This window comes from Convolutriloba macropyga, chromosome 3 (assembly GCF_964194025.1).
Source record: "Convolutriloba macropyga chromosome 3, txConMacr16.3, whole genome shotgun sequence".
Lineage (NCBI taxonomy): Eukaryota > Metazoa > Xenacoelomorpha > Acoela > Convolutidae > Convolutriloba > Convolutriloba macropyga.
The window spans coordinates 52,862,393-52,876,193 of record NC_134470.1 but is presented as its reverse complement, the minus strand read 5'-3'; the positions used below and the strand labels follow the sequence as shown (position 1 = coordinate 52,876,193).

Sequence of the window (13,801 nt, the reverse complement as noted above, 5' to 3'; positions counted from 1 at the left end):
CACTGCAGATAAAATCCCCCAAGAAACGCTGGGCATGTAAAAGTTCGCACAAATTAATTTGAAAATTACCTTGTCAATTACTGTCTTGTTTTGTCGGCATTTGGGTGTTTTTTTTGTAAGGCGGCTGAATAACTGTAAGACGCTCGGTGACCATTTTCACTTAAAGAGTTTGACAAATTTTGTTTGGCTTATTGCGTTCGATCTGTGCTACAGTTGACTCTTTTTGTCATTTATATTGAAGATTTGAGATTATCTCAATCGTGAGAACAGTTATTTCCTCGTTTCAGGTTACTTGGATTTCAGCCCTTTGTTCTATCACTGAATAGTAGTAGTTGCAAGTTGAAACTTCTATCGTCAAAATGGGTTCTAACGCCAATATTGAAATCCCCGTTTACACTCCTTTCTTTGGAGTAATGGGAGCTACGTCAGCTATGGTTTTTAGTGGTAAGTTTAATTTTTTGGAATCGACTGAATGGTTGCTCTTCGATGTTCTTTCAATGTTTCAGCATTTGGTGCTGCATACGGAACAGCAAAATCTGGCACGGGTATTGCTGCCATGAGTGTTATGAGACCAGACTTGATCATGAAGTCAATTATTCCGGTTGTCATGGCTGGTATCATCGCAATTTATGGTCTAGTAGTCGCAGTGCTGATCTCCGGAAACTTAGAGCCTGAAGGATATACAATGTTCAAGTTAGTTATTGATTGTTAACGATAGCTTGCGATCTAGTCGTAAGTAAAGAAAGTAACATTTGTGGGATCTTTTTCGTATGGGATCATCCCCTCCCAGCTTAGTGGGTCATATCATGCACCCCAGACGCACGTGCCATATTTTTACATAATGATTTACTATATAGTGGTACGCGCTCTGTAACTGGGGGTGCAAAACGTGGGGGGGCATAAACGGAAGAGATCCCATTTGTGTATCTATTCAGTTCCGACAAAAATTGAGGATTTTCTATAATGCAGCTACAATGCATCATTTTTTTTAAAAGAAGCTAATTGACCATATCTCTTCAAAACCAGAATGTTAACTACAGTGCAGCCTCATTGTTTGAACGTTTCGCGAAACTTAGGGTCGCGTTGGTTAAAATGTTCGGTGTGTTACAGTAGTTTCATCCACTTGGGCGCTGGATTGAGTGTGGGTCTGTCAGGACTGGCTGCCGGATTTGCCATTGGGATTGTGGGAGATGCCGGAGTCAGAGGCACTGCACAACAGCCGAAGTCAGTAATCATTGAATATAACATCAGTAAATTTTGAAATGGGTTTCTAATACTCGAGTAAGTTTTCACTGTCCCGGGCTCGCTTCATTTTAGGGCCAACTGGTGCAGCAATGTATATGGATTTTTATAATTGGGCAATAAGATAAACAGCCTACTTTAAATGATCTGTGACAATCTCAACTTTGTCGTTTCTGTACCTTTGAATTATGGAAAACTGATTAATTGCTCTTGAACGAACTTCATAGTAATTATTGTAAACGCGTGTGTCTTTTTTATGCAAAATTTTTGCTTGACAATTTTGACTTTTCGAGTGACTTTTACGCCCTTGACTTTTTGCGTTTCGCGTGATCTAAAATTCTCTCTCAATCGCAATTTCAAACAGCTGAACTCAATTAGTGGCAATTTAATACTAAAAGTCAAATGAAAAGTGCGCCGAAACTGGTGCCATTTTTTAATTTAAATCTTAATAGTGGTATTTGTTAACCTCTAGTGTGGTTATTTGAAGCCGACTATTGACCTTCTTAGTTCCATTTAGGCTCCTCCCCCCATTGAATCAGGCTGCAATTGATTAGAGCTCCCACTAGTCGTTCGAGAGCAATTCTTCCGACGTTCAGTCGGTTATGTTTAAGACGCAGTTTGGTTTACGGCTAAATGTTATTATTAGCCGCGTCATTAATTCCAGGCGGCTATTATCTCGCTCCTATTTTTTTACAATACAAGAATTGGATTGTATTGGTGCTCTGTCTTTTTTTTTGTTTTTGTAAGATATTTTCACACCTTTTCATGACTTTGAGCTTTCAAAACGGGATAAACAGGTAAAGCTCAGCGGGCAGCAATTTTCATAAGAGGACCGTAGACGCGTTTAGTAATCCCTCAAGAACTTAGAGTAGCGAAGCTACTAGGAAGGCCGTAATTAAAGGTTAAAAGGACATTTTTAGGAGTTTTTGAGCCCAAAATGTTACAAATTCTCATTTTTTCGTCGTTTTTCGAATTTTTCTTTTGTTTGACCAGTCTAAAATTGAGGCTTGTTAAAGTTGATAAAGGTCTTCTGCAAGACTTCATTGCTTTTATGGACATTTTAAGAGCTATATGTTTTGGGTACTTCCTAAACATGCAATTTTATGCTAATTTTTAAAGTTTTTTGAAAATTATTGTCATTTTTTGAGGTTTTTGCTTGACAGCTTTGACTCTTCGAGTGACTTTTACGCCCTTGACTATTTGCGTTTCGCGTGATCTAAAATTCTCTCTCAATCGCAATTTCAAACAGCTGAACTCAATTAGCGGCAATTTATTACTAAAAGTCAAATGAAAAGTGCGCCGAAAATGGTGCCATTTTTAAATTTAATTCTTAATATTGGTATATGTTAACCTCTAGTGTGGTTATTTGAAGCCCACTATTGAACTTCTTAGTTCCATTTAGGCTCCTCTCCCCATTGAAGCAGGCTGCAATTGATTAGAGCTCCCACTAGTCGTTCGAGAGCAATTCTTCCGACGTTTAGTCGGTTATATTTAATAAGACGCAGTTTGGTTTACGGCTAAATGTTATTAATAGCCGCGTCAGCAATTCCAGGCGGCTATTATTGCGCTCCTAATTTTTTAAAATCCAAGAGTTGGATTGTATTGGTGCTCTGTCTTTTTTTTTATTTTTGTAAGATGTGTTCACACCTTTTTATGACTTTGAGCTTTCAAAACGGGATAAACAGGTAAAGCTCAGCGGGCATCAAGTTTCATAAGAGGACCGTAGACGCGTTTAGTAATCCCTCAAGAACTTAGAGTAGCGAAGCTACTAGGAAGGCCGTAATTAAAGGTTAAAGGGACATTTTTAGGAGTTTTTGAGCCCAAAATGTTACAAATTCTCATTTTTTCGTCGTTTTTCGAATTTTTCTTTTGTTTGACCAGTCTAAAATTGAGGCTTGTTAAAGTTGATAAAGGTCTTCTGCAAGACTTCATTGCTTTTATGGACATTTTAAGAGCTATATGTTTTGGGTACTTCCTAAACATGCAATTTTATGCTAATTTTTAAAGTTTTTTGAAAATTATTGTCATTTTTTGAGGTTTTTGCTTGACAGCTTTGACTCTTCGAGTGACTTTTACGCTCTTGACTGTTTGCGTTTCGCGTGATCTAAAATTCTCTCTCAATCGCAATTTCAAACAGCTGAACTCAATTAGCGGCAATTTATTACTAAAAGTCAAATGAAAAGTGCGCCGAAAATGGTGCCATTTTTAAATTTAATTCTTAATAGTGGTATATGTTAACCTCTAGTGTGGTTATTTGAAGCCCACTATTGAACTTCTTAGTTCCATTTAGGCTCCTCCCCCCATTGAAGCAGGCTGCAATTGATTAGAGCTCCCACTAGTCGTTCGAGAGCAATTCTTCCGACGTTTAGTCGGTTATGTTTAATAAGACGCAGTTTGGTTTACGGCTAAATGTTATTAATAGCCGCGTCAGCAATTCCAGGCGGCTATTATTGCGCTCCTAATTTTTTAAAATCCAAGAATTGGATTGTATTGGTGCTCTGTCTTTTTTTATTTTTGTGAGATGTGTTCACACCTTTTTATGACTTTGAGCTTTCAAAACGGGATAAACAGGTAAAGCTCAGCGGGCATCAAGTTTCATAAGAGGACCGTAGACGCGTTTAGTAATCCCTCAAGAACATAGAGTGGCGAAGCTACTAGGAAGGCCGTAATTAAAGGTTAAAAGGACATTTTTAGGAGTTTTTGAGCCCAAAATGTTAAAAATTCTCATTTTTTCGTCGTTTTTCGAATTTTTCTTTTGTTGGACCAGTCTAAAATTGAGGCTTGTTAAAGTTGATAAAGGTCTTCTGCAAGACTTCATTGCTTTTATGGCCATTTTAAGAGCTATATGTTTTGGGTACTTCCTAAACATGCAATTTTATGCTAATTTTGAAAATTATTGTCATTTTTTGAGGTTTTTCAGCCCTTGGTGTCAAGAAACCTCCGCTTGGGTTAAATAATAGGTTATTGAATAGTTCACATGGATTGATCTTTTACTGCATCAGAGGCCCAGGAACCTCCTCCAGGGTTTGATTGTAAGTTAATGCATAGTTGCCAGAGGTAATGGAATAGTTATCAATATTTTAATAACACGAGTTTTAGCAATTTTTTGTTTTTCTGAAAATTATTACCATGTTCCAAATTTATGGATCTTTATTTTTTTTGTAATTTTCTGAGGTTAACGGTTTTTACTGGCCCGCGAATCTTTTTTTCCCACAAAAGTCTCGAAGATGGGTAACATGTTAGACCTCAAGGGAGAAAAATGTTTTTGAGCATTTTTTTTCCAGTGAACTTTAGAATTTTAAAAAAAAAATTTGCACTTGTTTTTGTTAAGCATTTTTTATTTTTCCAGAGGTTATCTACTTATCGTGGCAAATTAATCTCCAAAGCTTGCGCGTGAGTTAATGAGTATATTGTATTGTGTCATATATGGCCTTCGGTTAAAAGCTTCAAGAGTTTTAGCAATGATTATTTTGTTTAGTTTTTTTCATTCCTTTAGTTTCTCAACTTTTGAGATTTTGTCTTTTTGGCTGGGTTTGTTCAGTTGATCTTGGTCAGGTTTATTGGGTCTGTTTTTCATTCAATTCTTTGGATTGTTTTTCAGGACCTGTCCTGCTGTGTTTTTTGTTTCGTCTTACCCTGACTTTTTCAATGACTTCGGTGACTTCTACTGCTTTGCAGTTAAAATTTGTCTGCGTGACGTCATTTGTGCTTTTAGGTCGATTGCGTGACTTACCTCACTCAAAAAATGACTTCTGAACTCACTTATGGAACTTTATTTTATGAACATTTACTAGTTAAAGATCAATAGTGTGCATCTAAGTAGCATTTGTATCAGGATTAATCAAAAGCCTTCGATTCATTTTGTCATGAGATAAATTCAAGTTAACATCAATTGGATTTTACATGGAAGACATGAAACAAAGTCGTTCATTTTTATAGAAAATAGGAGGCGGAATGAGCAAATTCTTGATCAGGCCAATTGGCAAGTGGTTTATTGATTAGTCCGACAACGGCCTCGATTTAATCTATGATTATTAATTGCTCATAAACGAATTGTGATTTTGTACTGGATTTTTAAGATGACCGCTTAAGTTCAGTGGCTTCTCTTCCGCTAATTTTCAAATGATTTTTTATAGCTGCAAAGTTGTAAGCTGAGCGGGGCTATATTGCGGTGCTCTTGGTTTTTTACATTTCAAAGAGTTTGATCTGTTCACACATTTTCATGATTTTTGAAGTCAAATCAGAGTGGTGATTTTGGTCACGCCGAAAAAGAAAATGGAGCGAAAAAGCGAGTGGTTTTGCGGCGTGAATTTTTTTTGCTGTAATTTTAAAATAGAGAGAAAATGGTGTTGGAACAAAAAATTCCCTTTATTGCTAGCGTTTTTTTGTTCACATGCTGAATTTTGACATGATTTATATTGCTCCTGAACGAAGTTCATAGCAATTTTTGTTAACATGGTGATGTTCTGTATGCAAATTTTTTGCTTGACCGTTTTTGCGCTTTTCTAGAACACTCCTTGGCTTCTCAAGTGTTTTTTTCACGCTTTCGTTCATTTTGAGTGATCTCACTCCGAAGTAAAGCTTGTTGCTAAATTAAAAACGATTGCAGTATAGCAACAAGCAGGTACTGATAGACGAATGGGCAGTGCGTGTGGTTAGGGATCAGCAGGTCCATGGTTCGAATCCCGGCGTCGTTAACTATTTTTGGACCCATAAAGATAAATTAATCTAGGCTACAGCCCCTGAATTAAATTGCCTCGCCTGTCGTTCAAGTGTAATTCTTCCGACATTAGTCGGTTTATGTGTTATTATAGCTGCGAAGGTATAAGCTGAGCGGAGCTATATTGCGGTGCTCTTGGTTTTGTTTCGTCTAACGCCATCTTTCGTTTTTCATTTGTTCACACAGCAAGGCTGAAAAAGTCGAATTTTCTGAATGAATTCTTCCTCTAACGGTGTTTGCGAGCCTGACGTCATTTCTCATTCTATCTTTAGCAAAGATTTTAAGATCATTTGCGTGATTAGATTTTGATCATACATATGACTCACTCAATAAAATGACTTGCACTTCAATACTTCAGTTTAATTTTAATTAGTTTAAGGTCAAAGGAACTCATATGTGCAGTATAGTTCCCTAATAGAAGGCTTCTGTGGAATGAGTTTTAACAAGCTTTGTTAATTTATCGCTGAAGGTTTTTTACCTTTTTGAGCGGCGCCGATTTTTCAATTTAGATCTGTATATGTGTCTATCTCTATTCTTTCGCAATCGGCAATCTGCTGGCTATCATCTATTGGGTCTGAGTATCTAAGTAGTTTTCCTAATCCAATCATTGTTCATTCTAGGTCTAGTTTATTTGCAGTCAATGAAAATTCTTCGAATTGTGTGCCAGGACTTGTCTTGCAATGTGCGATGTTTTTTTTTTACAGGAAGTAGTTTTGTTCGTGCGGCGTTTTGACTTATAAGCGATAGTGAGAAAAGCTGCAATGTTGAAGAGATTTCTGCTGAGCGAGAAAAGCTTTCGATTTATACGCTGCGTTCATTGAGTGACTTTTTTAACTTTGATAAGTATTTTGACAGAATGGATCATATATAGCCGGCCTGTTCATCCAATTGGCCCATTTTTTTTTCTGTACCGGGAAATTTTTGCGGAAAAAAAATTAAGTTGTTGCTGCTTTAATTTGAAAGCTTCTTGAAACTAATACCATTTTTAAGAGCCTAACCCCGTTTCAAATGTAAATTGAGCACAAATTTCTTATTTTTTAAGTTAATTTTTTAAGTCTTAATTTTGACTTTTCATTTATTTCTGAATCTTTAAGAGGACTTATTTTCAAAATGAGTGCATATGGAAACTTCGCAACTTCCGTTTGAATTTTCGTTTATTGAACGTCTCTTCCTAACGTGAGGTATTTTTGTCTCTAAAATTTTATACATGATAATCCGATATCAGTATTGTCGAATTTTTCTCCGTTTTTGTTGGTATTTGATATTTAATTATTAGAAAGTCTTTTTTGCACCCTCAGAGATTTTCATTCTGTTTTTAATTAAAAACAGGTTTATTTTTTGGCGTTGTTTTTCCAGAATTCAGTAAAAATATTTAAGTGCAATTTAAAAAAATTTTTGCAACTTATTGTTTCAATTCTTTGATCTTTGTTTTGACCTCTTTTATTCGTACAAGCGGATGGCCTAGAAGTCGAATGCTAAATGAGCAATGTATTTGTTCTTCGCTTCGTTTTAAATTTAGTTTTAACTCTTGCTTATCTCGATATTGCACTCCTAAGAGCTATGGTTTTATTTGCTGTGGCTTTATCATTTTAAAAAATCAATTATTTAAGCCTTTTTCCTAATTTTCTTTTTTCGCATTTTCTATATATTGCAGCTCTGAGATTTTTTGCTGTCATCAGTTTAAAAATTTTGGCTGATTAATGCTTTCTGCGAAAAATCTTGGGGTCTTAGTTTTAGGATTAAAGTGTTGTGTGCCTTTATTATTCCGTTGGTTTTGTCTCGTTAAAGATTAAATTAATTTGTGCAATTGTTTGAACTCATTCTGCATATGATCTCTCATACAGCAGCTTAAAATCTTAAACGCTAAACTCTATTATCCTTCTCAAAAAACTTAGTTTTATTTCTGTGAATGCTATCTGCCTTATGATTTCACAATGTTTCTTTGGCGCGAATAGTTGATTGTGGAGTTCTAGTTTATTTGACTAGTATCCTCTTTTGTTTCTTCACAGCGTTTAACCCTGTCAGTTTTTCCAGTCTATCAGTAATTGACCATACTTAAAGTTTTTGCCATTTTTCAACGTTGCTAAATGTTTAAAATGAAATTTTGCCGAATCAAGATTTCAGTGATTTTTTTTGGTCTCATTTATGTCTGATGGTTCAATTCTGTGCGGTTTTTTGTATTGTTACTGAATGCTCTCGTGATTTGATTTCTAATTCTTCTCATGATGTCTGCTCAAATCTTTCTCGTTTCGACAGCAGTGTTAGTTTTTCCAAATTTTTTTGATCAAGTCTGTTGAAGTAAAAGGTTACTGTTTTAAAGGTTTTGCTTTCGGCTGCAGGTACGGTTTTTTTGCAAAGCTCGAACTCTTCGAGTTGGTTCCGGTTTTCTTCCGGCTATGTTTTTGTTGCGTCGCCTGACGCTTTTTTGTTTTTTATAGAAGCGAAGCTGGGTGGAGCTATATTCTGGTGCTCTTGGTTTTTTTGTTTCGTCGTCTGAGGCTGTTTTTCGTTTTACATTGTTTCACTCAGCAAAGCTGCAAAAGTCAAAATTTCTAAATAATTTCATGTATCTAATGGCATGTGCGAAAGTGACGTCATTTCTCACTCTTTAGCCAACGTTTTCAACTCAATAAAATTACTTTTGCACTTTAAAACTTAAGTTCAGTTTTAATTAGTTTAAGGTCAAATGAACTCATATGTGTAATAAAGGTCCATAATGAAAATCTTTGCGCAATGAATTTTAGCATGCGCTTTAAATTTATCGCTGAATGTTTTTTGCATAGTTTTTTGAGCGGCGTCGATAACTCTTTCACCTTATATCTGTATCTGTTTCTATCTCTTTTAAACGGCACGCAAGTCTATTCTTTCGCACAGCTGTTCACACATATGTTCACACAGCAAAGCTGAAAAAGTCAAATTTACTGAATTACTTTTTCCTCTGACTTACGGCTTTTGCGTGCGTGACTTAATTTCTCGCTCTCTCTAGCAAACGTTTTTGTCATTTGCGTGATTAGATTTCGATCATACGTGACTTACCTCTTTCAATAAAATGACATTTGTGCTTCTAAGCGTAAGTTCAATTTGAATTAAATTAAGGTCAAGGGAACTCATATGTGAAATAAAGGTCTGTAATAAAAAAGGCTTCTACGGAATGAATTTTAATTGCCGGCTATGTTTTCTCAGTTTAGTTCTTGTTTTGTCTATATTATTTGATATCGCTGAATGTAGAGTACAGTATCCCACGGTGTGCTGGAATTGTTTGTTCTGAGTCGCAGCTAGTAATTAATTTCCAAAAATGATAGATTTCACTTTTACCTGTTCAATTTACCTCATCTCGTTTTTTGGAAGTGATTGCTGTAGTGAAATGAATTGTTTGCTTCAATACGCTGCTGGCTCGCTTTGGGTAGTTTTTTGCTTTGAGTCGGTTCTGGAGTCTTTCAACGATGTTTAATAGACGCGAAGCGTTAGCTAGGCTATTATTTATTTCATCGCATTTATACAATCCATTGAATTCGGATTGTAGTGCACTGGCTTTTTTGTAAGATGTTTTCACACATTTTCCATCATTTTTATTTTGCTTCCGTAACGGGATAAACAGGTAGCGGCCAGTGGGCTTTGTTTCATTAGAGGGCTACGCTAGCTTTAACAGCCTTAGATTGATGTAGCTGCTGGGAAGGCCCCTAAATTTAAGGGAAGAAGGTCGATTTTTTTGTAGTTATTAAGCCGATAAGGGTTCAATGTTAACATGTTTTTCAATCATTTTTCAAGTTTTTTGTTAGATCAGTCTTAAATTGACATTTGTCAAAGTTGATAAAGGTCTTTTTCAATGCCTTCTAAATTTGTGAGACTTTGATATTGTTCAATTGGTCTGCTGGTCAGTTGCAATAATTTGTTTTTCCTTCAATTCGGATTTTATTTCAGGACTGACTTGTCATGCTATGTCTTTTATTTCGCCGTCTCTATGTTGATTCCTAAGACTGCTTGGCGTTTCATATTTCAGAGTCTTCTACCGCTCCGAGATTAACTTTGTATGCGTGACGTCACTTCTTATTTTTTTTTGCGTTAGCTTGCAGGTCAATTGTAGGATAAATTTTGGACTTAATTCACTCGAAGAAATGCTTTGCCTTCTTTGGATAAACTTTAAATTTCAACTACATTTGCTAATGAAGGACAATAAAGTGAATCTAAACTGAGCCCCAAACTTAGCGCTCTAATGTTCTTCATCTGAAGCATCCAAAATTTGAAATTGTTCTTCAACTTAATTTTTACCCTCCGACTTTATTTAAATTACCCTCCTCTGACCCCGAAATTTTTAGAGAATAACATGCTACCAAATTATTCGTTCTTTTCTTTTTCTTCGTTTTTCAAAACTCCAACGATGGTTAAGAGGTCTAATGCAGCTAGTTTCCGGCAATATGGTGGCTATATTTGTCGTCTCCATCGATGCTTGTACTGCTGTGCAATCGAATTTGTGTGATTGATTTACTTTTTTGTCAGCTTTCAGTTCTATTGGGTGAAAGTTTTCGAATCATTTACCTGAAAAATGACTTTCACATGGACACAATGAAGTTCAATTTTAAAAATGTTTACTAATTGAGGATGTATCCTGTGCAACTAAACGGTGCCACAAAGTTAAATGCAGTAATTTTTGAGAATTAGTTTTTGAAGTTTTCATCTCAAACATCTAATAGCTTTATTCTCAGCTTTTTTCATGTGTTATGCAACAATTATCTTCCGAGCCTAACACCTAGAACTCTAGAAAGTAAAAGGGTGTTCAATTTATGTCTTTAATTTTTGCCTTTTCAATTTTAGGGCGGTTCATCGCGGTTATTTTCCGGAAATCTGTCGGCTATGTTGTTACATTGCTTGCTTTTGATTGTATTGCAAAACCCAAATGGTTTTATAATTGCTTCAATAAATTGATGTGAAAAGGACAATTTTTATGTGAATTGATATTAAATTTAAACAGCTTCGAATCTAAAATTCGGATTACGAAAAGTTTTTAATAAACCTTATGTTACGCACTATCTTAAAGATGGTTTAATGGTGTTTCGAGCGGAGCAATTTACTAGAATAATCGTAATCTCACAGGAACTTACTATAGTTGTTTCATAGTGTGATTTAAGCGGTTTTTATTACAATATAATTAGCTAGTAATAGCGTTTTGAGTGGTTTTGATGCGCAATTATCCGCTTATTGACTTGTACTTTAAGTTTGTTTAGGTGAGAATCAATACCATTCTCTCTATCTTATCTGAGTTATGAAGATACAAAAAGAGAGTGGCTTAAAGAGAGTAAGAAAGTATTAGTTTTAAGTTGAGGTTTTTTGAAGAGTATTAGCAACTGATTGCTGATTCTGGTCTTCAAACTCTGCAGGTTGGTACCTCAAGCTATATTGGTCCTTCGCAAATTTTTACTGACCTTCAAGTTAGTAAATTTTTGGCTTTTGTTTGTTTCTAGGTGCTGTTTAAGTACTTATCCGTCCTAGCGCCTCCTTTATCAGCAAATTTATACTTCGCCAACTACATAACTTTCTTTACAGTATTTACCAATATGCTTCTTTTCCGAACTTGAAAAAGTAAATATTGTAGCTCTTGGGTCCGTAATGTTCATTAGTAATCTGTCATTCTGCGGTTATTTTCAATAAATATAAACAAATTAGGGGATACAGTCCTAGGTGGAAATAAGGACCTTGAAATTTATTAAATTGAGTATTAAATCGTGACTTAAATAAGGATATTATAGGAATATATCACAAAACTATGAGCCGCGAAATAGGGGCGTGACACCTTATGTTGGGAACCCTCTGCCATCAAAATGCTACCTAGGTCAAACTTTTTACAGCTAAACATCTAAAAGGATTTATAAAAGTCAAATACTGTCAAATACCAAGTATAGATAGGACATTGACTCTTAGTTTTGGTTGAAGTTCTGATTTTGTCACTTCGAGCATTTTGCGGGTTTACATGCAGACAGTGCGCAGTGACTAATGTACCTATTCGCCTTAAATACCAGTTCCTTTGATGCCCGTAATCTTACTCCTGTGCCCAAATTGGAAAGAACGCGACTGAATAGAAAAGGCAACAAAAGCAGTCGTTGCGAGCGTGAGAAAAAGACGGAAAGAATGGCCTATCTTATTCCACTGTGAACTGTTATGTACAATTTACACTTTAAAGCGCTGGTAGTGAAATTCTTAGTGGGCATCAGCCATCATTCTGTGCTGAGGCTGTAATGAAATTGAAGGAAAAATAAGCAATATAAAATGCTATACCCGTTTTTCCCCAGAGTAAAAGGGGACGATAAAGATAGCAAAACAAGGGTGTTGTTTTTCATGCACAATTTTTCCTTTAGTTTTGTGGAAAAAGATTTGGGATATCAATTTTAGTGGAGATTTGTGATCTCAATTTTACTAAATTGGGATATCAATTTCATGTAAGACAATGGAGCACAGCTATCATTGGTGTTATTTACTCTGAATTACTTTTGCTGTCCTTTTTACTTAGTTATCTTGAGGAAGTTCCAATGAAAAATGGAAAAATTGAAGCTGAATGTCGTCACTTAATGTTGAGAATTCAATTTATGTAAAAATGAACCCCCATTATCTAGTCACGGTTTAACTGGAATATTTGTTTCAGGCTGTACGTGGGAATGATACTTATTCTGATCTTTGCTGAAGTACTGGGACTTTATGGACTGATCATTGCTCTGATCATGTCTGGGAAAGCCACCTAAAGCAATAAGCCCATGCCCCACCCTCCCCATACCATCGACATTGTTTTCGAGGCTTATTGATTGGGAAAGGGATCTTTGTTTTGTCTCCAAATATTGCAATACCACATCGATTAACGGCAGTTCTCATTACACCATAAATGCACGCTGGACTAGACTGTCAATTTCAAGAGCCATTAGTGCAGTAAGATGTTTTCATGCTTGTTGGCATAGTTTGGTTTGTTTGTATGCTTGATTGCTTCAGTATAAAGATCGTGTACTCCAACTGTTGCATGTAGTTTGTAAATGTTCAAAATGTACAAATTTGTTAGTAATTTATTTAAGTAGATCTATCAACTTCTAAATTCATGTTGAGGAAATCCAAATTTCATGAGTTATTTATTCGATTGTGTTCCAATTTGAGTTAAAAACCTTTTTTTTGGATTTCAAGAATTTATTGCGTTTTCGAGAATTTGAGAACTCTTTGTGCAATTCAACTCAATAATTGTGCTGTTTAAATTTTTTTACTGTTATGTATGGTGATTTTTCGATGTTTTGGAGGTTTTTTGACAACTCGATCTAGTTAATCAATTTCTTGCACCTATTGTTCCAATTTTTTATATAAAGCAGTAATCTTCATTATTAATTTCACTATTGAATTTTGACTCAAAAGGTAGTGTTTGATGTTCCTTACTGGTCCTTGATTATTAATATCACGCACAATCGGTTCTACGAAGCTGGAAATTCCTGGAGATAAGATTGGCGGTACGAGAATGCATTTGTCGGCCAATGAATCTGCAATAATATTAATACTGTATATTTTGGAAATTCGTATATATCTGATGAGAACTATATCTTCAATTTTAGTGTTAATTGCTGCCGCGTTTTTTGAATGAAGACAGGGGATATAAGCTGACAAGTGTGAACTAGACGGCTGGTGGTCCGATTTTGTTGGCTAGCATAAGTTTGTAGTTGACTATAGTATTGTAAATTATAGGGGTGCTCAAATATTAATGGCAGGTAGTTATAGACCACCAGCGAAATTACATTTCAAGAGAAGGAATGTAGAGTCTCCATCGGAGAGAGCAGTTGATTTCCGCTTTTACGTGAGTTGGCTCTTAAAATTTGGAAA

At 35.6% G+C, this 13,801-nt stretch overlaps 1 protein-coding gene across 1 annotated transcript; it reads left to right on the top strand.

Moving 5' to 3' along the window:
* Positions 1–253: 253 nt before the first annotated feature.
* LOC142337135 (V-type proton ATPase 16 kDa proteolipid subunit c-like) lies at positions 254–13,549 on the top strand. Its single transcript, XM_075386234.1, has 4 exons — positions 254–444; positions 507–693; positions 1,111–1,224; positions 12,597–13,549. Exons 1-4 carry the CDS (start codon positions 360–362, stop codon positions 12,691–12,693), a joined length of 483 nt encoding a protein of 160 aa, XP_075242349.1. The 5' UTR covers positions 254–359; the 3' UTR covers positions 12,694–13,549.
* Positions 13,550–13,801: the final 252 nt, after the last annotated feature.